Source organism: Sinohyriopsis cumingii, chromosome 3 (genome assembly GCF_028554795.1).
Source record: "Sinohyriopsis cumingii isolate HCF-2022 chromosome 3, ASM2855479v2, whole genome shotgun sequence".
NCBI lineage: Eukaryota > Metazoa > Mollusca > Bivalvia > Unionida > Unionidae > Sinohyriopsis > Sinohyriopsis cumingii.
In genome coordinates, this window is record NC_142963.1 from 91,651,748 (window position 1) to 91,679,516 (window position 27,769).

The window sequence follows — 27,769 nt, forward strand, 5'->3', positions numbered from 1 at the left end:
ATGTACACACCTCAACCAGTGATGCAATTACAACCACAATAACTTCCTTGGGATCCAACACTGAATATTTTACAGAGGAAGATCTGCAATGTTTGCAACAGCAAATACATGCATATCAGGAAAAACAAAAACATGCAGTATGTATAACCCATACATCTGCACCTGTATTACCATGTACAAAAGCACTAGAAGATCAACAATGTGAATAAGAACATGAAAAATTTAAAAAGTGGTTGGCACAACAACTTAGACCCCAATTTTGAATACCGGAAGAACAATCTGAATAGATAACAGAAGAAATAAAATGGTATCAGTGACAGCCAAAACAAAGACCTGCTGCACCCAAAACAAAACAACCTGCTCCACCCACTCCAAAGCAACCACCAAAACAAACAGAAGGCCTTGGTTGACTATGTGACCTTAATGACTCTATGGATTGATTAGAAACACTTGTGGAATTAGTTCATGCAGGCATCAATACACCAGAAGTTATTAATGAAGCTACATTGATTTATCAGAAGTTGTTCACAAAAGACATCATGGACAAAAGTATATAGTGTGTGTTGATGCATGAATTTGCTGAATATATCAATGATATATATGACAAACGAATTTTCTACACTGATGATGTGTTCTGAAATGACTGAGACAATGCATGGGAAAACACTTCATGTTTTAAATGAAATTTATTTTCTGATGCAACAGGTTGCTGTAAATACAACTTTTCCTGCATCTATTACAGCTTGGGAATCATGCACACAGTAGCATCACTGTGAGTTCATTACAGTTTGCGTAATATCTGATCACAACCATTTCACTGTTTGCCCATAAATAACTCACTTGGGTTTTTGATGGTTAATGGTGCAACCTGGCAAAATGTTGAACTTCTGTTGGGCACATATTCGACAGAGATTTTGCTACTAACTTGTAAAGGACCAACAATTTTTATATACAAACACAAACCCACACTTAGTTCTGTCATCTCAATTAAATCTGCACCACATATGGCTGAAACTGCATTTTTAGGTTGGCCTGACGACATTGCAAATGATAATGAATTTTACGTATGGGATATCATATTGTGCCTGACATTGTAAGGATCACTTCAACAATGCAGATCAATTTAACTTGTGAAATTGTCATGGGTAGTTATAAAAGCAGGTCTAAAATGACAGGCATGGCAGTCAAAAGATATATACTGTTTGGGTTTTCACCAGCCATGGAACCAGGTGATTTGATATCAATTACAAATGTGGCATATGTGTATCTTCATGTAATAATAGTTGGTTAATGCATATTAATTTACCCTTTGTTAATCAAGACATACATATTGTTAATCTGCAGGGTGAAACCTTAATGATACATTTTACATTAGAGACTGCACTGACATTTAAATATAATAATGACAGTCATACGTGGACATGTGAAACCAGAGCACATTGTTAACATGAGAAAACCCATTTATGTGACTTATTATGGAACTAGCCTCAGTGATGTTATTTATGGATTATTTACAGTTGCACCAAAGGTGATCTGGGCTCAATCCTCATGTGCTGCATGAATTGCTAAACAAGTTGCAATGTGAGTCATTGATAGCATCAAAAGTCCTGCAATACATTGGATGAAACAACTGTGATTACAGGCTGCTCAGTCAATTTGAGATCGACAATGACAATTAGTGACTCAAGCAACACCTAAAGCAGTTACACTACCACTGACAGAAACAATGCTGCCTCACTGCACTTGGTAAAATCATTAATAAAGCAGCTCAACAATGACTGGCAGATTCAGTGATTACAAATCTAGTAATAAAGAGTAGATTTGGAAAGTGGAACTTTCTAAAATGGTATTAAACAAATTCACTGACGTATAAACAATGACTCAATTCAAAGATTATCTGACCCTGCATTTGACATGGGCATGCCTGTGTTAGTGGATCAAAGCAAACAAGATTTTCAGTATTATTCATACTGGGCAAGAGACCCCAATCAATTAAAATTAGAACTGCAAGTGCAGGTTTCTCCTTCTATGTGAGGCATTTTGGAAATCAAGAAAAGACTTGTACATGCCAACAACAATGCCAATCATGATACAAATGTTCATGTGGGATTTGTCAACTGATCATTCAGATAATAGACTGGCCAGAGATGAAATTCATTTTGAATCACTCAATGTTTATCCTGATGGGTATTTAATGATCTTTGGTGTTAGTGTGTAAGATTAGTTTGATCATTATAGACGTAATCAATTCTCAATGTGATGATGAAATTGTGGAATTTACCGAAGGGGTGTTGGATCAACTGGCAGCGGATGTTAACATTGATAACAATTTTGCTCCACTTCTCGATGACTGTCTGCATAAAAGTGGTGTTACCAAGCCCTCATATGAAATGGCATAAAATTTTGCTAAGGGCCAAGTAGAAATAGGAACCACCCTGATGTAGCACAAACAACTCAAGGTCAACTTGGAATATTCGCAAGCGCATGTGAAATTGCCAAGCTGTTGACTACACCACTAGGCAAAAAAACACTCCAGAATTATTTCTACAATGTCAAAGCAGAATTCACTACTTGTATCCACCCCAATAATGGTCACCCAAATATTTTACTTAAATATTGATTCAATTGAGACTAATAAATCTCCAGTTATTCAACAAAAAATGCAAGTGTGTGTGTGATTTAGATTTGTTAGATAGCTTTAACAATTTTTTCAGTCATATCGCTACAATGTCTGCAGTATGGCAGCTTATAGTGATGTCTAGCACTGGGGCATCATGCCACAGACATATAGCATCATGTTCCACCCAGTCACATTATCCTGACACCAGGCTGACTAGTCCAGACACTATCCCATTAATGCTGAGCACCAAGTGAGGCAGCTGCTAGCACCAATTTTATAAGTCTTTGGTATGACATGACCGGGGTTTGAACCCATGACCTCCCACATCCAAGGCAGATGCTCTAACCACTTAAGCCACCAGAGTGGTCAACAAGAATGCACTTGTCCATGTAACAGTTACTGGGCAAAGACAATTGTCAGATGTAAAAGGTATTGGTGTAATCAGTGTGTTTTAAATGAATGGGGTGCTAGACCACCAGAACTGTGTGAGATTGAAATATTCCCCAAGAAGAGATTTTCTATACTTGCAAGATAAATTTACTGGGAGAAAAGAATAATTGGCTCAGAGTGCATGTTTTTCCTGATATGCACATTGTTGCTGTTGCATCTGGATGTGATGAGTCTGGACAGGGTCTGCCAGTTGTGAAATTGTACTATGCAATTGTATTATTAAAAGAAGAATTATGATGGTCCTTCAATAATACCAACATGAAGAAAAAAATAATTGAAACAGAACAACAGCTATAAGATCAAATCACCAGAAGAACCACATTAATAGTTAAATACAAATGTGCTTGTTTGGTGGTAGATGCTATGTGTGGTCTTGCAGCAGCAGCAACTGTTGGTATTGGTGTGACTGGAATTGCAACCACAATAATCACCATAGGTGCACCAATCATAATTGTTGTTGGAGTTATATCGATAGTAACCAGTGTCTCAGTTGGTGCCAACAAATTAATTTTGATACAGCTACATTCATGAGTATGTGTCTAATCAGAATTGCTTGCAGTGGCACAAAGAAGGCTCAACATGATTAGTAAACTTTATTTGGTGAATATACAGGATAAAATAATTAGTGCAGCTGAGCTTTGTGCTGGCAGAAATGAAAAATCAACTCTGAGTTCAAATAATGAAACATGTGGTTGCAGTTATACAGACAACAAAAGTCAAGTAAAACAATCTTCACTTTTGTGGATTATTAATGTTAATCATTCATGGGATGCACGTAGTATATAGCTTGCTTGCCAGGTCATGGGAGACAGAGACTGTGACAATTATCAGGACCAAAAGAGGCAAGAAAGCAAAAAGGGGCATAATAACACTACTACTTGCTGGCATGAAATTCAGTTGCACTTTGATAATGCAGTAGGTGGTCACTATTCAAAATTGTAATTAAACTAAACTACTATCCTGATTTTATGAAACCAAATGACCATCTGGATAGGTTAAATAGATACTTTTAATAGCATTTTATCCCGAACTTTAGTCCTAGAAAATTTCGCAAAACTTTACCTTTAATCAAAAATCAGGTCTTAGCACACTACATATTGTCAGGGAGCTCTTATACAAAAAGCTCTGATTCAAAATTAGCTGTCCCATTTCATCTCCTCCCTTTCCAAATCTCCTTTTGGTATTTTCTCAATAAGACGTGAATTTACAATGATTCATGATCATTCCTATCCAAAAGGAGAATCTATAAACACCAATAATCCCTTAGAAATCATTTCCAATGTGGCACATTCTTTGATAGGGTGGAACACTTGATCGTAAAGAAAATATGCTTTAATTCACAAAATCTGATACTGAAACTGCCTTTTGTACAATCTCCATTCATCCCATGTCTCATTATTTACTTGGCTTCACTTGGGAGAGCCTATATTAACTTTGATCACCCTCTATCCATTGGCTGCAGTGCTTCATGCCAATTATTTAAAATTTAGTTGATTACCTCTAGGAGGATCATCTCTAGGTATGTCAAGATTCTTTAAATATCCCACATATTAGATGATTTCTTATGTGTTGGGACCAGGTCAGAGATTTCTTTCTGGGATTTAAATGTTGCATTCTTGGCTTCACCCTCCAGGTGGCAAGTGCCAAATGCAACACTGCCTCATAAATTTTTAAAGATGGTCTATTGCCTACCACCTAAATGAAGAATAGATGTGTCGAATTCATTGGAGTGCTTACTGTGCTCTTGATTCAGGGTAATTATACTTATGTTATGTGTGTCTGTTTATATTTCACTACCTTTATGACCAGGAAATTTGTGGATGAATAATGAACAATACAGCAAACTGGACTAAACACACATTTCAGCTATGGTACACAGTCTAATGAACATGGAGATTTGTATCTCAATCACTTACTGAACTAAGACACTAGTCACTTGACTCATTCATACAAATTGCCCTGGACATATTTACAAATTTACAAGTTTGTGTTTTATAACCAGGAATGCAGGTCAAAGACAATTATCCAAAAGGGAGGTTTTGGACTGCATACGAGTTCAAGGTAAATGAACATAAGGGACATTTAACAGATATGTTTTGGACTAAATTGATGTCAAAAGACAGTCTAGGTCTTATCTCTTTGCCTAGTTGTGTGCCATACGTACATGTTCAGGGTCACTTTGACTCCTATGAAAACCTGTTTTCATGTGATGGTGTACACATAAGTCATGTTTCTTATGCAAATGAGTAGTACTGTAGGTCACAGACACAATTACCATGCCTTTATTTCAATCTATAATTTCATTAAAGCATAACTTATCCACCATCTCATTCCACCAAAACCCATTTCATTTAACATATGAAAATGTTTTCTTCAAACAGCAATTTTTTAATATCTTTCTTTTGGTTGGTTGGTATAAAAAAAATCAGAAAATATTAAGCAAGAATTGGGGATTCATCAAATACTGAATTTTCCCATATCTCCAAGGAACTTTTGAGGATTTCCTCAATTAATCTTTAAAGAATAAAAAAACGTTTCCATATGTTAAACTTTAAAACTAAAAGGTGATCTTGCTACTATCTCTACCTCTGACAGAACAATTGATATTGTATGAAGTGACATAATTAAGGTTATGTAATATCTTAACTGAGGAGACATTTTGAGAATTTTAGTGAAACTGGTGCCTGCTCACTTTATTGTGAACTGATTTTCTTCTCCATAAAGGAAAGAGTGATACTGACCCCCATAAAACTGATTAATCACTGATGAAAAGAAATCATTTGAAAGAAATGTCTTTAGTGTTGTTCATTTGAAATACATCAATATTTATCTTTTTTTTTCAAAGCTGCTGAAAGCATGCTGTCAGAAGAACCAACTAACCTGTACACCCAGTATACCAAATATGATGAAAAATGTGCAGCAAATTAAGACGATATTTCCTATTGGCCGAAGTGATGATAGTAAAGTTTGGACAACAAGCTTCAGTCCAGGTGCCCTGCTAATTACACTGTAATAAAAAAAGTAAACCAAGGTGAGTTCACATGAAAATGGGTAAAATGTACATAAACAGATCCATCCACATAATTTGCCTCCAGCCCCACCCCATCCCCCATTTTCAAACTGAGCTAAAATCATTGCTACGCATAATGTATTATTATCATCTTTGATTTTTTAATCCAAATCACCAATTTCATAAACACAAACAAAAATTGGTTACTTTCACACAGGTATACTAAAATATTAACCAGTTTAGTGCAGGTTTTATGACATCAATAAATTGGAAAAAGAATACATTTTGACCCATAAATTGTTGAAAGTAAGTAAAAGTAAATACATGTGATTACAAGTTAACAAATTCAATATTGAACTTCTATAAACTGTGAATTTAAGACTATAAAGTCTTTTGACAAGTTGCCCTAAAATAATAGTCTGATGTGATCATATCTTCAAGACAAACCTGTCTTGAAAGCCAAGTCAACTTCTCTTAATACAAAATGCTGATAATATGCAGTTACAAGAGAGAGTGTAACTTTGTTTAATATGATGACTGATGATAAAAATGTTTTCTCATATCCTTTGCACTAGTCAAAAATAAGAAAATACTTCCATTACTGTCAGTATACTTTTAATTGCATTTTGCACAAGTAATTGCTGTATGATTATACAGTCCTGCCCACTTGTATTGGCATCACTTATGTCAACAAGCTGCCTATTTTGACAAAAAGCAAAGTCCCGGTCCCTTGGTCTACTATTACTACCAAAATTGTCATGCTTATGTTGATGTCAAGATAAAAAATAAATGTACATGTCAACAGAAGCCCTTGGTCCCAGCTTGAACAAATCCCTTGTTTTCTAATCATTTATGTCAACTAGCTGCCATCTCCAACCCATACTTTGTTCAACAATTAGTTGATCTTGCTGCCAGGCTTTAATGTCGCAGTTGGAAAAAAAAACAGGCTTTTGTTTGGTCTTATAAAATTGGCCTCTCATGGCGACTTAGATAAAAGCAATGAAATCTGATCGATTCTTGCATTTGCCAAAGTGATCGGTGATTAAAACAAGTTTATTGTGCTGTGACAGTTTCCTTTTTAACTTCATTTAGCATGTGTCAATATATACAATATTATGCCTTCATTAATCATATCAGCCGCATATCTCTTGTTCACTTTTATGTACTTTTCACGATGACTTCTGTAACTAAATACATGTACTGTTTAAACCAACTTATTGACATGTTTTCATTTCCCTGTGAATAGCTCAATCCCCTTGGTAGCCTCAATAAGATAGGAACATACTGACAAAATCAAAGCCAATTTAAGTACATGTACTTGAAGCATGTAAATAACAACTGTGCAACCATGTGCTGATACTGACACTGAATATCAACACTGAATATCGTAGTGAATGTTTTTCATATCAGGATGTGACCGATGAAATATTTTAATGTGGATTTTATTACATAAAGGTAAGCAAAATGTAATTTGTCAATATACAAGTGTATTTCACACTGGCTTTGTCTTCATGTACTCAAAATTTCCATTGTTTGTTTTCTCAAAGTGTAAATGCTACTCATTGATGACAGGTTACCCCTTACTGACAAATTTAACTTGTATCTTTTTTTCAGACCTGCCCCCCCCCCCCTTATCTCAACATCTGCCTATGTTGACAATATTTCCTCGGGTCTGAAGATGTTGACATAAACAGGTAGGACTGAAGTCCATAAATTTTATTTCATTATTTTATAGCTCGAATCATCACAGATATCTCTGCAAAGTATTTGAAAAATTTAATGGTAAAAATTTGATTAATGTTGCAAAAGTGTCTCATTGAGGGCAAAATCCCAGTGAATTCAGTGTTGAAATCTGTCATACTGCTGTGACGATGATAATGTAAAAACAAATTCAGTGACCTTCCACTTTTTCTGGATGTTAAAAATTTAAGTAGTATCTGAACTCTCTGCCAGTGAAAAGACATTTATGAATCACAGACTTCAACAAATCCACAGTTTATATTGACATATATTTTATTATTGCCTGCTGTTATTATACCACTTTCTCAGGTGTATGTGTAGTGTTTAGAAACTGGAAAAATTACTCATTGCAACTTAACAAACTAAAGTAAAAAGTGATATCTAGAAAGTTGCCATGATAGTCATACCGTAGAGGACGCAGAGTTCTAAGAAGCCGAAAAACTCTGAGAATCCCAAATATCCTTGGACTGCTCTGGGCTTGCAGTGTGATAAGTATATCAACCAGTGATATGACAACAAGAGCACCATCCATTATGTTCCAGCCACTCTTCAGGTAGGCATGCTTTCCTATCAATAATCCCTTGGATAGAACCTGGAATAATGTTATTAATGATAGAATAAAGATATGGTGAAGTTACTATTGGGTTATATAAAAACAGGGTGAGATTACTAATGGGTTAAATAAAAAAGGGTGAGGTTACTAATGGGTTATTTAGGGGCCCCAAGTGGTTGAGTGGTCTAAAGCGCTCACTGTTCCGGATCACTGCCGTCTCACCTCTGTCTGCGTGGGTTTGAGTCCAAGGCTCGGATAGCGTGGATATGTGGGAAAGCCTGCCAGTAGCTTCTCGTGGGTCGGCGGTTCTTCCCTGAGTTTTCCAGGGTTCTTCCTCCACCAGTTATACTGGCCGCCATGTATAGCCTATCTTGTGCTGAAAAATGGCGTTAAACCCTAGAACAACTAAAGGGTTATTTAAAAATAGGGTGAGGTTGCTAATGGGTTATATAAAAACAGAGGTTGCTAGTGGGTTATATAAAAATAGGGTGAGGTTACTAATGGGTTATATAATAAAGGGTTAGGTTACTTATGGGTTATTTAAAAATAGGGTGAGGTTACTAATGTGTTATATAAAAATAGGGTGAGGGTACTAATGGGTTATATAAAAATAGGGTGAGGTTACTAATGGGTTATATAAAAATATAATCATTTTATCAATTGTGTACAATAAAGTAAGATTGAAATTGTTGGATAAAATAAATACATTTCTGGTCATAGACTTTATAATTATGAGTATTTTTTGGAACCTAATGATAATATATGAACTGCTTGAGCAGAAAATGGCAAATTTACTTAAAATGGAATAACAGGAATAACTGGTTTATTTACTCTCTGGTCACATTCCAGTGATATAAGAGGAAAATAAAGATAGATATTTTTAGCATACATACATGTGGTTATACAAATGCTAAGGATGAACACAAAAGGAATTAACAAGGACTTAAAAGTTATTATATCTGGTCTAGTACCGAAGTTTTTCTTCAAGCGAAACTTGCATTGTTGATCCCCAATACATATATATATATATATATATATATATATATATATATATATATATATATATATATATATATATATATGAGTACTTTTCCATACATAGAATAGATCTTAATAAATCAAGATGTACTTTTTTAATAATGTCAATATTACATATCCCCAAATTTCAGTTGTATGTAAAATAGGATCATATAGTCTATAAACTTAAGCTGGCAATCAAACTGAGAAATTCAGCTTTAAGTGCATTTGTGTAACATAAAAAATGCCTTGTTGACTATAATTACTAAATTCTTGTTGCCCATAATTACAAAATTGTTATTGGCTAGCTATAATTACTACATTCTTGTTGACTATAATTACTAAATTATTCATATCAATCATACAATATTTGCACTCATCTACCACATACATTTTTTGCTATAAAATATGAAATTATGTATTTTTTCTACCCTTCCCAAAACCTACATTTCTTCTGTTTCTTAAACAATTGGTCAGCTTCATGGTTAGACAATAATCAGAAAATAGCTGATCACTTGATACACATCTTTCTCATTTTGGCAGCAAGTAATACAGTATCATCTGCATAATGAAGCAGCAACTCATTAAAATATGTGTCAATTGTTACATCATTACATAACCATTCACAATCATTATTTGTTGGAAAGGTCTCTACAGCATAAAAAAATTGATTAAATTTTCTTGATGCCAAATATATGTACCTGTATCACCTGAGAAAAATCCTGAAAAATTACCTTTAACTTTAAGATATGATATAATAATTTTGATGAAGGATATATATATATATATATATATATATATATATATATATATATATATATATATATATAACTTTAAATTATTTCCCAGTGACTAAACTGGATGACAATTTCATACAAAGACCAACATTCCAAGGATTATCAAAGACTTTATTAAAATCTATGAATGTGCAAAAATATTCATTAGGGGATGGTCTATTGATAATGTTGTATATTTGCAACTTTCTGCCTGGGAGTATCAATGAATGAAGTCTATAACAAAACTTACCTTTATAGTCATTTCAAGCATGAATATCACAGTGAAGACATAGTTTGAGTACGTCAGAAACTCTCTTTCCTGAAGAAAACCAAAACATAATACTTATAGGTCTCCTTAAAAAGCTACTTAAACTTTACAAGAACTTTCTAAACTATGCCTAACTTATCAGTACATCTAAAACTCTGTGATCCTAACTTACCAGTACATCTAAATGTCTGTGATCCTAACTTACCAGTACATCTAAAACACTGTGATCCTAACTTACAAGTACATCTAAATCTCTGTGATCCTAACTTACCAGTACATCTAAATGTCTGTGATACTAACTTACCAGTACATCTAAATGTCTGTGATACTAACTTACCAGTACATCTAAATCTCTGTGATCCTAACTTTCCAGTACATCTAAAACACTGTGAAATAATTTGCAACTTATAATATTTCATCTGAAAAGGATTAATAATCATTAAGGTATATTTTAATGCAAGAGTACTTTCATGTCATGCATTAACGTTCATGGAACTTTCAATACAAGAACAAAGACAAACATTAAATAATAATTATTAATAATAGACAAGGACACGAACACACACAACACACACACATACACATAAATAAGACTTCACTTACTGGACTGTCTGGGGGAATATCTGGCCTTTCCATAGCCAGAGTAATGCAATTTAAAGCGATGAAAAATAAAACTGTGTTGTCAAACCAACGCTGGGTCATCACGTGGTGGGAAAATTTCCGTAGTCTGTAATAATAATATTAATAATAATAATAATAATAATAATAATATGATGATGATGATGATGATGATGAAGAAAAAGAAAGAAAGAATAAAAAAGAAAGAAAGAAAGAAGGAAAGAAAGAAAGAAATACAAAATGCTGTTGGTGGTTGTGATGGTGATGATAATAATAATGATAATAATATTGTTTTAATGAACAAAGATAATGAAGGAATGTCATATATATATATATATATATATATATATATATATATATATATATATATATATATTTATAATAAACATAGAAGCCACATTGGGATTTAGCTATGATGCAGGTGGAAACTCTGATTTTTTAACTCAGGTTGTAAATACTTTCCAGCCCATTTAAATGGAGATGATTATTATTTACAAAGTTGCACACTTTAGTAAAGATAGATAACTAGTTCCTGGCAGAATAATAATTGGGTATAACAGTTCTAATTATCGATGCCCATGGAATGATGATGAGTGAAGTTCTTTTTTAGGTATTCCCACAACAAAAAGAAAAAAGTCTATTCTACCATATCTAAAGTTTTCAAACAATTAATAGTCCATTATAAGAAATTACTGTAAGTAAAAGTAATGCCACACATACATGTTAACAGATACCACCTCATGTTTTTGGCATGGAACTGTCATAAACTATTTGTAATATGAGAGAGACAGAGAGAGAGAGAGCCTTTCCTATACTTACATATTTTCTGGGCTAAATATGTAAAGCGAATATTCGTTCCTTGTTTTGAAGCAGCCTTTTGGTTCTGGACACCATGACCAGGAGCAGTTCTAAAAATGTCAATGTGACCATAGTTTTACAATTTATATTACTTAACTTATTATGGAATTACAAGTGAATTTATGGTAGCTACATATGATGATGAAAAACTCCCAACTACAAGTTCATTCATGTAAACAAATTCTGTCACCTAATTTAATTCTTTTTCTTGACTTGTAAATTAAAATGATAATCAATGCTGAAGCATATATTACAATTTCTTTGTCCAAACTTTCTTTGTTGGAAATGCATATCAAAGTGGAACTACTTTAAACGTTGATGACTCTGCACAGGCTTTGAAATGTTTGTATTTTCACTGGTGTGCAAAACTTATCCAAAGACTCGATTCTGAAAGATGTGTATTTAATCTGTACCAATCAGCGAAGTTACAGATCATGAGCCCCAAATATTTAACATCTTCCCATCTTTATGATGTATCTCTTTTTGTCTGTTTTCAATTTCCTAAATCCCAAACATGAGATTAATAAAATAATATATATTTTTTCAATGCTTGTCACTTCATAATGGTATAATGGTGTCAAATACATGTTATTGTAACTGAAAGAGTTGGTTGCCAAGTGTTTGCTTTATCAAAATGCAAATGTCCACAACCTCAAGTATTATTATGTTGCTAAGTTCATGTAAGTGTCTTTTCTATTTATCGATTTTTGGTTTTATTGTTGGTAAAATTTTCATTGAAACTTGATGATTCTAGTTAAAGAATAATGTATACAGTACATTACTTTATTATACCAATTTTCAAAATCAAAATAAGACAATAACTGCAAATTTGTTTGATAGTAAATATTTGAAACAAGATTTGTGTCTCATTCATCCAGATCTTGAAAGATGGTAATATACGGGATTTTAATATTTTAATATAACAACTCTGAATAATAAACAGCACAAACATAAGCTGCTAAGTCCTTTAAAGTTCAATCAAAACAATTACTGAATTACAAATAACATTGTTTATTTTTTCAATCTTATGCTGTTGTGACATTTGACCGGATTGTGGAATGGGAGGTAAGTCAGTGCAAAAGTTTAGCTAAACCTTTGTAATATACAGAATATTATTATGTATAAATTACATTTTGAAAAGTATTACTTTTTTCAAGCTTAGTTTTCAGGAGTTTAACTTGATTCATTTATCAAAATGCAAGGTAAGCATGTGAGTTATGCAGGATGTATACTATATACACCTGTAAGACAATACTTTTTGACCAGAAAATCTTAGCTTTGTCTTAATTGCCGTATCAACTTTTGTATGGATTATGTCATTCAAATTGCTTTATCATATTTTCATATGGAAAATAAGTCTTCAAAAGCATGAAAAAGAATGTGTAAAAAATATTTTGTTTTGGGGAAGAGATCGTGTATAAACAATATAGGATCCCACATTTAGTATTTTAAACAATTATATGATCATCAGTATTAAAACTTAACATATACATTGTTTAAAATCAATTTCATATATGTGCATTAGAATTTACAAGTTAGAAGAATTGACTAACCATGAAAAAGACATATTCCATCACAATTTTCTTCCTGCACTTAATGATCAAATAATCTGTATGCCCCATTGAGAGAGAGAGCCTAACAGACATACAGACAGAGATGTCTTCACGATTGTAAATCTGTATTGTTCACTTACCTAATGACTGATTTTACTTGTGTACAAGTGCAGTACCATATTCCAGTATCAATTAATACCACTAGTTAGGCAATTCCTTATAATTTTTGTTTCCACTTCCATTATTAAAAGAATCACAGGGCTTTGTAGTAGTATTTACATGCTAATTAAATATGCTAGGGCTTTCTGAAAAAGGTGGCAAAAGATGTTCAAATATAATAAAGATCATTTATTCCCTGAAACACTAAGCAATCTTCCATGTGTTTTTAAGCATTAAAAATCATAACCATTTGAAATATGTGAACTTAAACATGTCTATTAACACTTTGAAATATGTAATTTACACATGCAGTGTGCTTTTCGAGGCACCTGTATGGAGTAAATTTAATACACAAGAATTGTGCATACGAATTTCTCTAACACACTGATCCATGTTCTGTCAATTCCAATTGCTATTTAATATTGACAAAGCTAATAATAAACCTCTCAACAGTCTATGGAATTCCATTTCAACCGTCTTACCGCTTCATCCATGGCATCAGGATCCTCCTCTTCCACCTCTTTTTTTTCTTCTTCTGCAGGAACATTACTCTCTTGTCTTTCTCCAGAGCCTGACAAATTATTTTGCTTATAGTCATCACTATGTAATCCACTGCCAGCAGATGAGAGAGATTTACATTTATGGTGGACAGGAAATGTGTTTTGGCGATGGAGATATATAGAATTACACACACTATGTGCACTGCTGGATGAGTTATTTCGGCTCCTAATGGGGTTCCTAGGTGATGATGAACGTCTTTGAAGAAGACAATTTTGAGATCTTACTATCCTTTGATTGTTAAGTGGTATGTCCCCATTGCATCCACGGCTGTGAAATAAAAGAAACAATTAATATATATTTATATATACAGTGGGACCCAACTATAACATGATAATTGGGGTTAAAAAAATTGGATCGCATTAATAGCGGGGTTGTGTTAATGTGGGGTTTACAGTATTTTACTTTTTTCAGAGAACAACGCATTGGCACATATACATTTATTCATGTCTAATGTATATCATGAATAGAGTATCAACACCATGTACTATAATGCCGTCGAGGCATGCAATTCATCCATAATGCATGTAATTCCATTGAAAAATTGCACACAGATTTAAAATATTCAATAATATTTGTCACAGATCATTGTGTCTGAATTCAACGTCTAATATATAGTATGAACAGGGTATTAACTTACCATCTGATACTGTACTGTGTGTCATGGCATGGCATGCATAATACATGTAATTCCATTGCAAAAATTGCATACATATTTAAACTATTCAATAATTTTGTTACAGATCATTATGTGTCTGAATTCAGTAGGAAAAATTAACAGCAAAATTAGGTTAAGAAGTTGAAGCATGTGTACGGTTCATTACGTTCCAGGGTTTACAAATGGTGTCTATACAAATTTCATACTACTAAAATTTTCTCATATGCGTTTCCTTGTACCTTTATCCATGGTAAATTCCCAATAATTAACACTTGTATGCTTATTCATTTGTATGACTACAGCAAGAATAATTAACAATCAACACATGCTTTCAGCGTGCATATAACTTTTACTTCAGATTTTGTGAATATCAAAAGAAACGTGAAAAATACTTTTATAAAGATTTTTAAGCTGAACACATGTACAATTTCATACCCTTTCAATTTCCAGCTAATAAAGTAGACAATATTTACTGGTCAATTGATTGCAATAACACTGCCAAGCCCAGCAAACATGTTGGTGGCTTTCATTTTTTAATGTTTATTAAATTGTGAAAATCTTTTATCAACCACCGCATTGTCTGCTGATTGGTTGTGTATGCAGTTAAAGAAGAAACACATGTCAACTGCAATAAGTGTTATATCACAACCCCAGCTGGAGTCCCCAAACCAGGAAAGAAAAGGAATCTTACTGGATACACCATCTTAGAACATTGAAACCAAGTGGTTTAAAAGAGGAAGACTAGAAAAAGACAACCATGAACAAATAAATTATCTTTTGCAGCCGAAACATTTTCTTTTAAATAATTCTCTAAATTTGCTTAATAGCCTATAACTACTATAACAATGAAATATCTGGGATATAATTTGCACTTACATAAATTTGCATAAAATAACAGATGTCGTTATGGCTCATCAATTTCTAGGTCAATACAAATATTTTCCAGTATCAGCAACAAGCTGAAATACACTAGTTGAATAGTTGAACATAATAAAGTTAAAAGGTTGAAATCCTGTAGCAACAGCCATGTAAAGTTTTGGACACATAACCATTCTTCTGTTTTATTTGTTTGTCTTGTCTATGTTTTGTATTTGCCTTTGAAAAAGACTCATTAAAGAGTCGAAAGCACTCAGGCTAGCTAGATGCTCATTTCAAACTGTTTATTGTCAGTTTATTGCATTTATATATATGTACAAGATATTCATTCTAATCCTGGGTTATAAGCAACTGTACTGAAGGAGTTTCAGATATTATGGAAACAGGCAATGCTGACTTTTTTTTAAAAATGATGAATTTTTAAAAAATGTATAAATACACAAAACTAAGTTGAAAGAAAAAGCTTGCACATTTTTGCAGATATCTCTGAAAATCAAAGGTTTCTCCAGAGTTTACTGAAATAAGTGAAACTTGATAATTGTTCACTTATTTAAATATTTATTTTAAAAAAAAACAAAAGGACAATTTTGTAAATTTGACAGTAGTATTCCTGTGAAGGTAGGAAACATAGTTGTATCATTTACCTACCTTTTGAACTGATGTATGTCATGTGACTTTTGACTGAGACAAGAATTAGAGTGAAAGACTTCATCATTGTCATTTTCATCATCATCTATGTCAATACAATCGTCTCTATCTGTATCATTATTATACACCAACTTTGTTTTATCACCATCTTTGGCTCGTTTGAACTTCCAACTGTTTCTGCTGCGACTGCCATAACTATATGACCTCCATAACCTTTGAGAAGGTCGTGGTGAAGGGCGTGGTGAAACTCGTGCAGATAACCTTGTGGATCCCTTAAAACTCACACTGCGGGTGGAAGATCGGGAGGACGAGCGAAGACTTGATGCACGTGAAAGATGTGGAGACGCTCTTGGGGTATTCATCTGAAAACAAAATAATTTGCTCCACTATAGTAATATATGTGTCATTCTCCCTTTGACCCAAATGTGCCTTTTCATGATCAGTGGAAGATTTTGTCACTTATGTTATTGCTATAAAGTTGCTTAAGGAATGTTTGTAGAGAAGCCCTTTTACGAATAAATTGCTTAATCATTATTTTTTTAAAATTTACCTGTAAGTGATGAAATGAACAAAGTAAAAAAGCATTAAATTAAACAATGAGGTCTAGTTGTAAAAATGTAAAATAACAGAAATGATTGGATTCCAAAGATGATAATAATTCTATCTTAATAATGAATGTATCTGTTGATTCTTTGAAAAATTCATTACTATCAATTTCGAATTGAGTAACACAATCACTTATGCCCTCTTGCAACTATGTTGAGATTCATGCAGAGTAATTCCTAGTACTATTGCAATAAATTTTGGTTTATGAACTGACTTTTTACTATATTACAATTCATGATCAATTTTGGTCAAAATGCAGTCTTGCTTCCACATACTCTCTTTTGGTTGCTAGGACATTTATTAATGAAATACCAATAATTAATAATTCACTTAATGGCAAATAAAAATAATTGAAACTCAGCGCAATTTTTTTTTTCTTTATATATTTCTCCAGGAAAAGGGACTTCAAATCCAATAAACTGTACATTTGTTTCAAATTTTCTGGGATGACTCTGATATTCATTTTGGTTTATTTGGAAATAGAATCCATTATCATTTCCAAAAGGACTGTAGCTAAGTCCTTTATAGGGAGGGAGATATGTAACGTATTGATTGATTTATAATCCATCTTTGACCGATGATTAGAAATAAATGATAATCAATTATAAGTAACAACTCTAGTAGAAAACTGCCTTGTTCATGGTCATTCCCTACCTACAGGTTCTGCAGTTTCCTCTATCAAAGACAGGATGCCACTCCACTATGCGATATGTATAGAGTGCTTTGTATTTTTTATAATGTCTTTTTTTATAAACTGATTTAGTTTAATTAATGTGTGTCAAAATAGATACTTCTCAGAAGAAAGGTAAAAGGCCCACACACTTCCTTGGCCATAAATGATGCCCAGCACTATGCTACAACTGACATTCATAAGATGTCTCCAAACATTTGCAATATCAAAAGCGAAAAGCATTTCTCGTGTATATAATGTTATTATATTCTGCCTCTATCATGCTATCCTAGTTCAATGCGATTGGATCAATAAGGCTGATTGGCCTTTTTGCTCAGAATGGGTTTTAATATTTCTTTTAAAGAATACAGAAGGATTCTCGTACAATAGGTATTTCAACGGTTAGCGTGTTCATTTCAGTGGATTGTCTGATGGCAAGGCATGACTTGTTCGGTTCTTTCACACCATGTTCATGAGGTGATCCTTGCGGAGTAGCCATTGGCGTGGCTTCAGTGTGAGTGATGATGGGTGGTGGCACAGTGCAAACAACAACTGTCTTTTCCTTTGCAGCTTGGGTCAGTCCTAGCATCTTTTCTGTAATAACAAAAAATTTGTATTGCTTAGTTGGAATTTCATTCAAATCTTTACAGGCACTAAGCAAAATATACATCATGCAATATTTGTTCCAAATCTGATTGATTATTTTCAACTGCCATTGAAACTGCCTTTTTGTGCGTGTAAGTGGGGAGTTGTTGACTGTTGGTTGAAATGGTTACAGAGCTGTATCAGGTCAGATTTTGGGGATGGGTTTCCAAAATTTCAAAAGGACCCTGATTTTCCTCAAAAGGGCACTAAAGCAAAAGTCTATGTGTCTATTTACTCAAAGTTTGCATAATACCCAATAAACATTCACACAAATAAAATAAAGGTCAAATTTCAAGTGACAAGTGACTGTATGTTTGTGTAATGTGTACTGTTTTCAAGCCTGAGGGTGTGTTTCCATAAACCCTTGAACTACCCATCCCTCTCCCCAGTATCTTCATTGAACTAAAGCCACCTAAAAAGTATCTTGATATTCAAAATCAGATTAAAGTGATAGTCCAAAACAACGAGCAAATGGTTTGGAAACTTTTCAGTTTAAATTTTTAAGATATTGGGTTATAAAAATTCAAGTAAAAAGACTTACATTTTACAGCATTTCTATATTTCTCTCTCTTCCATACAATGTAGTTTTGTGTTTGAATTTTTCCCAAAAAATAGCTCTAAGAAATTTTTAAACTATGGTCCAATTCATGTTCAATTAACTGTGTATCTATTGTATTACACTGAATGCGAGTTCCATATGTAGTGTAGTCATGAAACAATGGATAAAGATTTTCCAAAAAAGGTATAATAACTTGATACAAAAATTTGCTCCTGGCCTCATTAACCCTACACATAATTTTAATTACACATTGGCCTCATTAACCCTACACATAATTTTAATTACATATTGGCCTCATTAACCCTACACATAAATTTAATTACACATTGGCCTCATTAACCCTACACATAATTTTAATTACACATTGGTGAAAATGTTAAGAATAATTAACGAATCCACAAATCAGAGATAACCATGTTTACATTTTAACTTTACAGTTTATTAAAACCAAGATTTATTTTTCTTAATTTTTTTCCAATTTATTAGAGTTTAATTTGTGTTTCATACAGGAAATTAAAATGAAAGTTAGGTAAAGATCGTAAAGTTACACGAGTTTGAATTTTTATACGTTATGATAGTAACATTAGCCAAGGTATCAGATCATCATTTAACCAGTCTGCTTTATGGTCAGCAGACAATACATTATAACATAATGAATAAATGAGAGCCGGTTTGAGAACAGGCATAAGACCATTGGAATTTTGAATAAACACCACTTAAGTTATACTTATATGTTTGAGAGTGGAAAGAGGGTTATTCAAATGTTGAATCAACACCACTTGAGTTAAACATATCTGTTTGAGAGTGGAAAGAGGGTTATTTAAATGTTCAATCAACACCACTTGAGTGATACATGGAAGTCTGAGAGTGGAAAGAGGACCATTGAAATGCTGAATAAACAATGCTTGAGTGACACATGGTGCTAGGTACATGGAACTTTGGATTTGTTAAAATTTTTTAACAATGATTTTACCAATGTTTAGATAAAGACTGCGTCAGACCAGATATAACTAGAGTGAAGTTCTTTACATTACCTTTTTCTTTATTGTTGATTTTCATGTCTCCTGACTCTATATCTAGATGTTTAAGTGAATCTTTAATCTGTTCATTATTGTTATTGGCCTCCTGCTGTTCTTCTTCCTTCATTTTGTTCTTGTTTTCTTTTATTCGTTTTTTCTCCTCCTCCTGTTAAATAATAAAAAGAATAATAATAATAACAATCATGATGATAATGTTGATAAATAACATGAACTAGGATGTGAATTAGAAAAAAATATTATATTTTATTATTGTTACAAAAAAAAAACTACATTCACTTTTAGAAGAAACCCAAAATGATGACATTAATTATGAATTGAACAAAAGTGTTATGAGTTTTTCATGTTTGGTTTCAGGTTTAGAAACCAATGGTTTACTTTAGGAAAAGCTTGAATGTGATTACTAAATTAGCATTGAATTAACATATAATTAGCATATGATTAGCATCTAATTAGCATATAACTGAAGTTGCCCTTCATGATGGTGAGCACATATTTACCTATACACTATAATAAAGTTTTTAATGAATAAGCTAACCTCAGATGAAAACCCTTCCACCAAAATTGCAACTAACAGATTGAAGAGGACGTAGTTCCCAAATGTCATCAAAGCGACAAAGTAAAGAGCAGCCCAGGGGGACGTCTTTTCCATACCATTGTAAAGGACTGTATTCCAGTCTTCTTGGGTAAGAACCTACAGAACATGAAACCATAATATGTTGAGGTTAATCTGACATGCTATTACAAGGTAGTTTATTTATAAAAATCAAACAGCCAAGTCACTTAAAGACCATTCTTTTGATAAGAACTAAATACATTTTTGTTTCTGCATGTTTTCGCAAAAGGATCACTGTGTCTTTACAAAAATATAAAAACATATTTTTTAAATAATCATATATGATCTTTGTTTTGCAAGAAAGAATTCAAAATTTTATTAATAAATTTGGTATACAAAGTTACAATTCATTCTATATATTGAAGTAGGTAAGTGTAGGAAATATTAAAAGAATATCAAAAGTGAAGGCATCATGAATGCTAAAATATTCATTTGTATGGACAAAATGAATGCATAAAATAGAGATTTGTTCCAGTTGGACTTTAAATCTGCTAGAACTCAAACATGTGTTTAAAAGGCTTCAGATGATGACTGTGTAGGAAATAGTTCATTTACCTGAATATAATTGATGTCAATAATATCTTGTAATAAGTTGTTAACATGAAAACAGTTTAAACTAGGGAAATTAACATTATAATAAAGTAATGCAAAATGCTACAGCATATTTGAAATATAGTAAATAAAAGTATGAAATAGATGGTAGAATATTTAGAGATCTGTATTTTATAGTATCTGATTTGCCTTCTATTGAGAATTTAGTCCTAGGATCATAACTGTTTGGGTAGCTACATCCAATTATGGTGCCTGATACCTCACTAGATTTCAGACATAGTAGAGAAGCTCTTTATTAAATGTAAACACATTGTTTTACAACCAAGTAATATTTACTTAAGTCTTCTAATTCAATAACATGCAATTGTCAAATTGTATAGCAAGTGCGTACAATTTAGTATTCACTTATATATGTATATTTGTGCTCAGTTGTAATTTTATGTGAATGAGTTCAAATGCAATACAAATCGTAAGTGTCGTAGAGATAGTGAAGGTAAATGTTTGGATATAAACTCATACAGGTTAATAAAACAATAGTTGTAATAATATTAGATCATAGATAATTATTATTTTACCAGCTTGGCCCATAATTTAACAGAAGTAATAAATGTTTTATACTTACAACTTGTGTAGCAGACATGCTCATTCTGATTGTTCTTGGCTAGGAAAACTAACAATTATAGCTACGGATTATTCTCAAAGAAAATCAGATTCTAATCAGGCTTGTTTAAAATTTCCTTTGCACATAGCTTCATATTATTAAACCCCTCAAGATAATCTTTTATCTTCTCTGTCTTTTTAAGTGATGCAATTTAATGTTTCTAGAATTAATTTGTAACATAACAATGATAACTAAAGAAACAAAAGTGTGAACCAATCTATGCAACTACTACTAACCTGAAACACAGTTACAAGCGCCCACAAAAGCGTGTTAAAATTAGCCCTGTCGCATTCACAATCGTTAGCAATGTCGAGAGCTTCTTTGCAGGTACAATGGGAGCCATCTTCTTTCCAACAAAATTTACCTCCAAACACGTTCATACCCAGCACACTGCATGCATGAGAAAACACAAATATGTAGGATATTACATGACACATTAAGAACAGAATAGAAAGTATGACTGTTACAGGGCAATGGAACTCAGCACCACACTCATCCTGTAAATGGTGACTGTGTTTACACATGGTCTCTTGGCTCCCAGTTTCAAAAGTTTTGCTAATCAGCAAAGCTTTCAAATATTTCAAAACAGAAAAACCATTCTGCAAATCTCAATTTACGCTGATGCCATCTAACAACAGATGAGGGTGATAGATGAGTTCAATTACAGCAAATTCAACTTAAAACGAGCTTTCTTTCATACCAAAGAAATTGGTTAAAAAGCATGATTCTTAATAATTGACAAAGAATATACAGAAGTCAAACATTTTTTAATATCAAAATCATTGCCTTGTTATGACTGGAAATTCTAAAGAACTATGCTCGTTATAACTTGTTTCACTGTACATGGTGTCAGCAGGTATTCATGTTCCTCAACAAAGGTAAAGTGACAAATTATTACATGCTGAAACAATCTTTAATGGAAATAGTTTTGATATAAATACGAAAGATTTTAATTATCCATATTTTCCATTGATGGCAATATCAGCTAAACATAACCTTTCAATACTAAGAAAAAAATTGAACCTTTTTATCCTCCAGCACCACTAGATTAAAGGTTTGAGACAAATTATAGAATACCTGATGGCCACCACACAAACAGAAAAATGGGACATAAATTATACAATAGGCACAATGACACATAGCTAAGATAAACTTTTCCAAGCATCCAAAGATATGATTCCGGCTTTAGAATTTGAGCGGATTCTAATACTGAATAAACTTGAAAGATAGCTGAATTTAGAAACTCTTAAACAAATATGATCATAGAAAGGAAACATGTCATGTTTAACTTCTGATTGAAATAAAAATCTAATCCAAGACATGCTTATCTTGAATCTAGATTTCAATTATCACATTCAAGATTTGCTGATTTTTGACCATTGAAGCATATGTAGATATGTAAGAAAGATACTGACAAAATGTTTTGATATCTGGCGAATATGGTGGGAATCATCATCGGAATAAAGGAGTTTTAGGAATTATTTAAAGTTTCCTGCTATATTCATGCAGCTTTAGGCCTTGCAACTACATATACTTTCTAGGTAAAAGTCCCAAAAATTAGTAACCACCCTGCAGACACCGCCACTCTCCGATGTTGTTACCGACCATATTGTTTTTACATAAAATGACAAAAGTAGCGCAGGTCTATTGAATAAGGACAACCAATATTACAATACAATTAGAGCATAGGGATTACGAATACACATTTTTGAACATGCCCAGGCAGACGATTATTTAATAAGTGGGCTTCCTGCTATACTACCTGGAACACCGTGATAATTGCCCACAGTAGAGAGTCAAAGTTCTTTCGTGCACAATAGTATTGCCCGCTCCTCGAATAACGGCAGAATTTACAGCCGAATAAATTCATCCCAAGAACACTGCATGAAAATGAGGACATTTTATTTCTAACTGAAATAAAACTAACAGGATAAGTGGGCTTCCTGCTATACTACCAGGAACACTGTGATATTTGCCCACAGAAACTAATTTTTTTTTCTTCAAAATAAAACCTCTGTTATAAACCAAAATAAACATATTATATTCTTTGTAAACTTAAAAACTGAAAAAAATTGTAACAAGGCAAAATAAAGGTGGAAGCAGTAGGACACTTTTTTTTACATTTCTACAAAAATAAAATGTTCATTTCAGTTAACATTGTTGAAGACACATGAATACTCTGCTGATGAATAGACAGGAATAAAATGTTTTACAGTGAAACCTGTGTAATCTGCACATGAAGAGACTAAAACATAAATCTAATGTTTCTCACTGAGCCTGAATATTCCATTTAAATTCAGTTATACAGATAATAAGATGGACTACATTTTCCAGTCACAGTACTCAGTTGCTGGATTAGACAGGTTTCTCTGCATTACAAAAGTTGTTGAAATTGATTACATTTTCAATATACATTTGGAACAACTTCATCAATTTTCATTCACATATATATAACTTATTTTGGGTGAATAAAAGCTCCTTAATTTTTTTACTACTTTCTTTTCTTCACTTGTCAGTTACATTCATTTAAGGCTTGTATTAACATTATGAGAAAAGTGGAGACTAACCATCCAGGAAATTTGTGGTAGTTTTACAATATATATCATTTTAAAGAATAGTCCTAGAAGTGGTTCTTGTAGGCCTCACTGGCATAAATAGAAATATTCAAAAGAAAACAATTTAAATAAATTTTTTAAATTACAAACCAATATATGATATCAGTTTAAAAAATAAAACAAGCTGTTGTGTAAAATTAGAAACAAATATATCTTCCTAGAAATATCTTTATGCATACAGAGCACAACAATTTCATTCCAAGTCCTAAAACACATTTCTGGATGGAAAGAGTCTTCTACTTCCATAGCAGAAGGAAACATTTAAAAGGCTGCAATTGTGAGTCAACAGGAAGTAAAAAGTAACACAAATTTTTATGTTTTCAGAAAAGAATTGCTCAGTTCTCTCCTTATATCCACCTTAAAAAAGTCTATTACAACTATATGTTGCAATATATCCCATGTGACAGATCTTACTACACAATCTAATGTTTCAAAATACCAATTCATTTGACCTAACCCATCAAATGGGAAATAACCTAATTCTTCTAAAACCAACCTCACCAGCCTGTCCAATGGGAAACAGCTCATAAAACTATGTTTTATTATTAATATTATTATCAACATTTGTAAACACCTGCCTCAACAACTAATTACAGATCCTATCCAACATATACTCTTAATAACTTAAAATAGAATTGTATGCTCCTGTATAAAAATGAACTAATATCTTGACTATAGATGATCATGACAATTTATAGTCATAAATAAAACCTACACACAATATAAGCACAATCATGCATCAAGAGTTACCAGAAATATAGATATTCATAAAAATAGCCTTAGCATCTTTACTGAGATCTCATTCTGTGTTATGTCATGGCTAAGACAATCAATCACATTATGCGATTATATGTTAAGTTGAACTGTACCATTTCTCTCTGCTGTGCTATGACAAACAATTCCTTTCCACATCTGTACTTGTGTGCCTGTATATTATAGTCTGCTTCAGAACAACTTATAATAAGTACTCTCCATACAGATTCACTATGTAATAAATATTCAGGACATTTTTATTTTTTTTGCTAAATCTTTTGTTTTCTTTCTTTCATGATTTAATGCTGTTTCCAGGAACACTCATAACATTCCATGCCTGAAGGTAATGCATGATGACATTTTTTGTCTGCAACTGCATCGTTGAATACAGTACATGTGTTACAATTCAAGAACATTTGTGGAACAATTACCAAAATTGCCAAATGCTCCTTTTCTAAGTGTAAAAGTGACATTTTCTTTAAATGTCCAAATATCACAGGGAAATCTAACCCAAACACTGTCACCTAGGTGACTTGACTCAAGCAACAATCACACACTGAAGCTTCAGAGTGACACTGGCTATTGCTCCACATTTTTATACAACAGTGCAAAATGTCATACTAATGCAAAATGTCAGAATGTTGACACAGATTGTTATAACCAATGCCAAATGTCAGAATGTCGACAAGATTGTTATAACCAATGCAAAATGTCAGAATGTCAACAAGACTGTTATAACCAATGCAAAATGTCAGAATGTTAACACAGATTGTTATAACCAATGCAAAATGTCAGAATGTCGACACAGATTGTTATAACCAATGCAAAATGTCAGAATGTTGACACAAATTGTCATAACTAATGCAAAATGTCAGAATGTCAACAAGATTGTTATAACCAATGCAAAATATCCAACAAATTCAATGCAGATTGCTATAACATTTTCATCTCTATTAAAACAAAATGTTATAAAAAAGAACACGCTTTGTACAAATGGCGACAATGCAAAATGAAAAAAATACCACAAAACTTTGACATGATTTGTCGTAAGTGTAAGAGATACCACATAAATTCATCAATAAATTTTGTAGTTTAAACAAACTTATTTCCAAACTATCCATACACAGATGTATACAAACTTGTCATGACAAACATTAAGCATGGCATTGGAACAAAAGAAATTCTTTTAGAGTTACATTATTTCATATATCAATTTAGGCTATTTGAGATGTTCCCCCATTTCAAAAGTTAGTAAAAATTATTATTATTATTATTATAACATTTGTATAATTACTTAAAAATAAGGGGCTTTTATTTTTCCATTTAGCATCAAAAAGTGTGTAAGTATATTTGGAGTGTAAGATCTTTTTCCAAATTATGATATTTCAACCTTATAGTTTTCACCGTCTTCAGCTGTAGACGAATTTGTCATGATACACAAGAATAACCAAATGTGCATTTACTTTGATTTTCCTCTATTTTAAAAATAATTTGCCCAAATTATAAATGCTATTAATCATTTATTTTTGACATAATTTTGTAATAGCTAAAGAAAACTATTAAGGAATGTTATATATCAGTGCAATATTATTAGAATTTAACATTATCCAGTATTTGCCAAAAATAAAGTTGAACCCACCCTGAAAATAAAATAGTAGGTGTCTTAAAATCAGTAAAAAGAACCATGCTTGTCGCTGAATGTAACAAATAATTTTCGTAGTGGAAAATTAATTTAGGATTTCTATGTATGAAATGGGCATAATTTTTAAAAAAATGTTCAGTTTTTGATGCCCTGATGTAAAACATTAAAGCATCTCTCCTTAAAGTTAGGCATAATTACACATTGATAAATATAGGAATTGTAACAAGCTATGTGAGTATTGTTCATCATATTAACACATTACTCTACAGTAAAAATGAAATGAAATAATTGTAATAACTGTGTTCCAGTACATGTAAAATTGAAGAGCCAGACAACAATGTGTGAGTATGATTTGGATTTTTAACAAAACTTTAACAATTTTTCAGCCATATCGCTATGATGTCTGCATTGTGGCAGTTTATAGTGATGTCCAGCACTGGATCATCATGTCACAGACATGTAGCATCATGTCACACCAAGTCACATTTTCCTGACACCTGGCTGAACAGTCATTGAACAGTCCTAACACTAACCTCTTAATGCTGCTACTATCATTTTTATAAGTCTTTGGTATGTATACAATTTAATGGCATGTATACAATTGAATGGTATGAACATAATTTAATGGTATGCATATAATTTAATGGTAGGTATACAATTTAACGGTAAATGATTTCATCTTCAGTGCATTAGTCTGACAATTTCTGTTGTAATTATACTGTGCCAAAAGTTGGAGGGAGATACAGAAATGGCCTCTGTCCATGTGTGTGTCTGCTGGAAAACTAGAATAAATAACATTTAACCTCAGGTCAACAGGGATATGGTAACAAAGTCACAATCTTCTTGTTTATTATATAGTTCATATTGCCTCCAGCTCAAAATGTAATGTTACAAGATGGGGTCTCATATTGAGCCAATCTAACACCTGCATAGCTCCCAAACCAAAATACATGCTTATGCAAGCTTACTACAAGCTACCTGAGGTTGTGCAAGCTAGTAAGGGTGCATGCAAAAGCTTGCAAAAGGAATTTTTGAAGTCTGCAAGCTTGCA

General features: G+C 32.6%; 1 protein-coding gene across 5 annotated transcripts in view; it reads right to left on the reverse strand.

Annotated features, from left to right (window-relative positions):
* Positions 1-27,769, reverse strand: part of LOC149803281 (voltage-dependent T-type calcium channel subunit alpha-1G-like) — a 136,257-nt gene that overhangs the window by 46,078 nt on the left and 62,410 nt on the right. For 4 of the 5 annotated variants that reach the window (XM_089952959.1, XM_089952962.1, XM_089952961.1 and 1 more), the window contains 11 exons: positions 21,945-22,098; positions 20,418-20,573; positions 19,877-20,027; positions 18,024-18,232; positions 16,363-16,724; positions 14,105-14,450; positions 11,872-11,960; positions 11,038-11,161; positions 10,417-10,485; positions 8,228-8,412; positions 5,951-6,077 (listed from right to left, as the gene is read on the reverse strand). In XM_089952959.1, the coding sequence (XP_089809085.1) occupies positions 5,951-6,077; positions 8,228-8,412; positions 10,417-10,485; positions 11,038-11,161; positions 11,872-11,960; positions 14,105-14,450; positions 16,363-16,724; positions 18,024-18,232; positions 19,877-20,027; positions 20,418-20,573; positions 21,945-22,098 (1,972 nt within the window). Of the gene's footprint in view, positions 1-5,950; positions 6,078-8,227; positions 8,413-10,416; positions 10,486-11,037; positions 11,162-11,871; positions 11,961-14,104; positions 14,451-16,362; positions 16,725-18,023; positions 18,233-19,876; positions 20,028-20,417; positions 20,574-21,944; positions 22,099-23,470; positions 23,589-27,769 lie in introns of all 5 variants that reach the window. The other variant, XM_089952960.1, reaches the window with a different exon arrangement.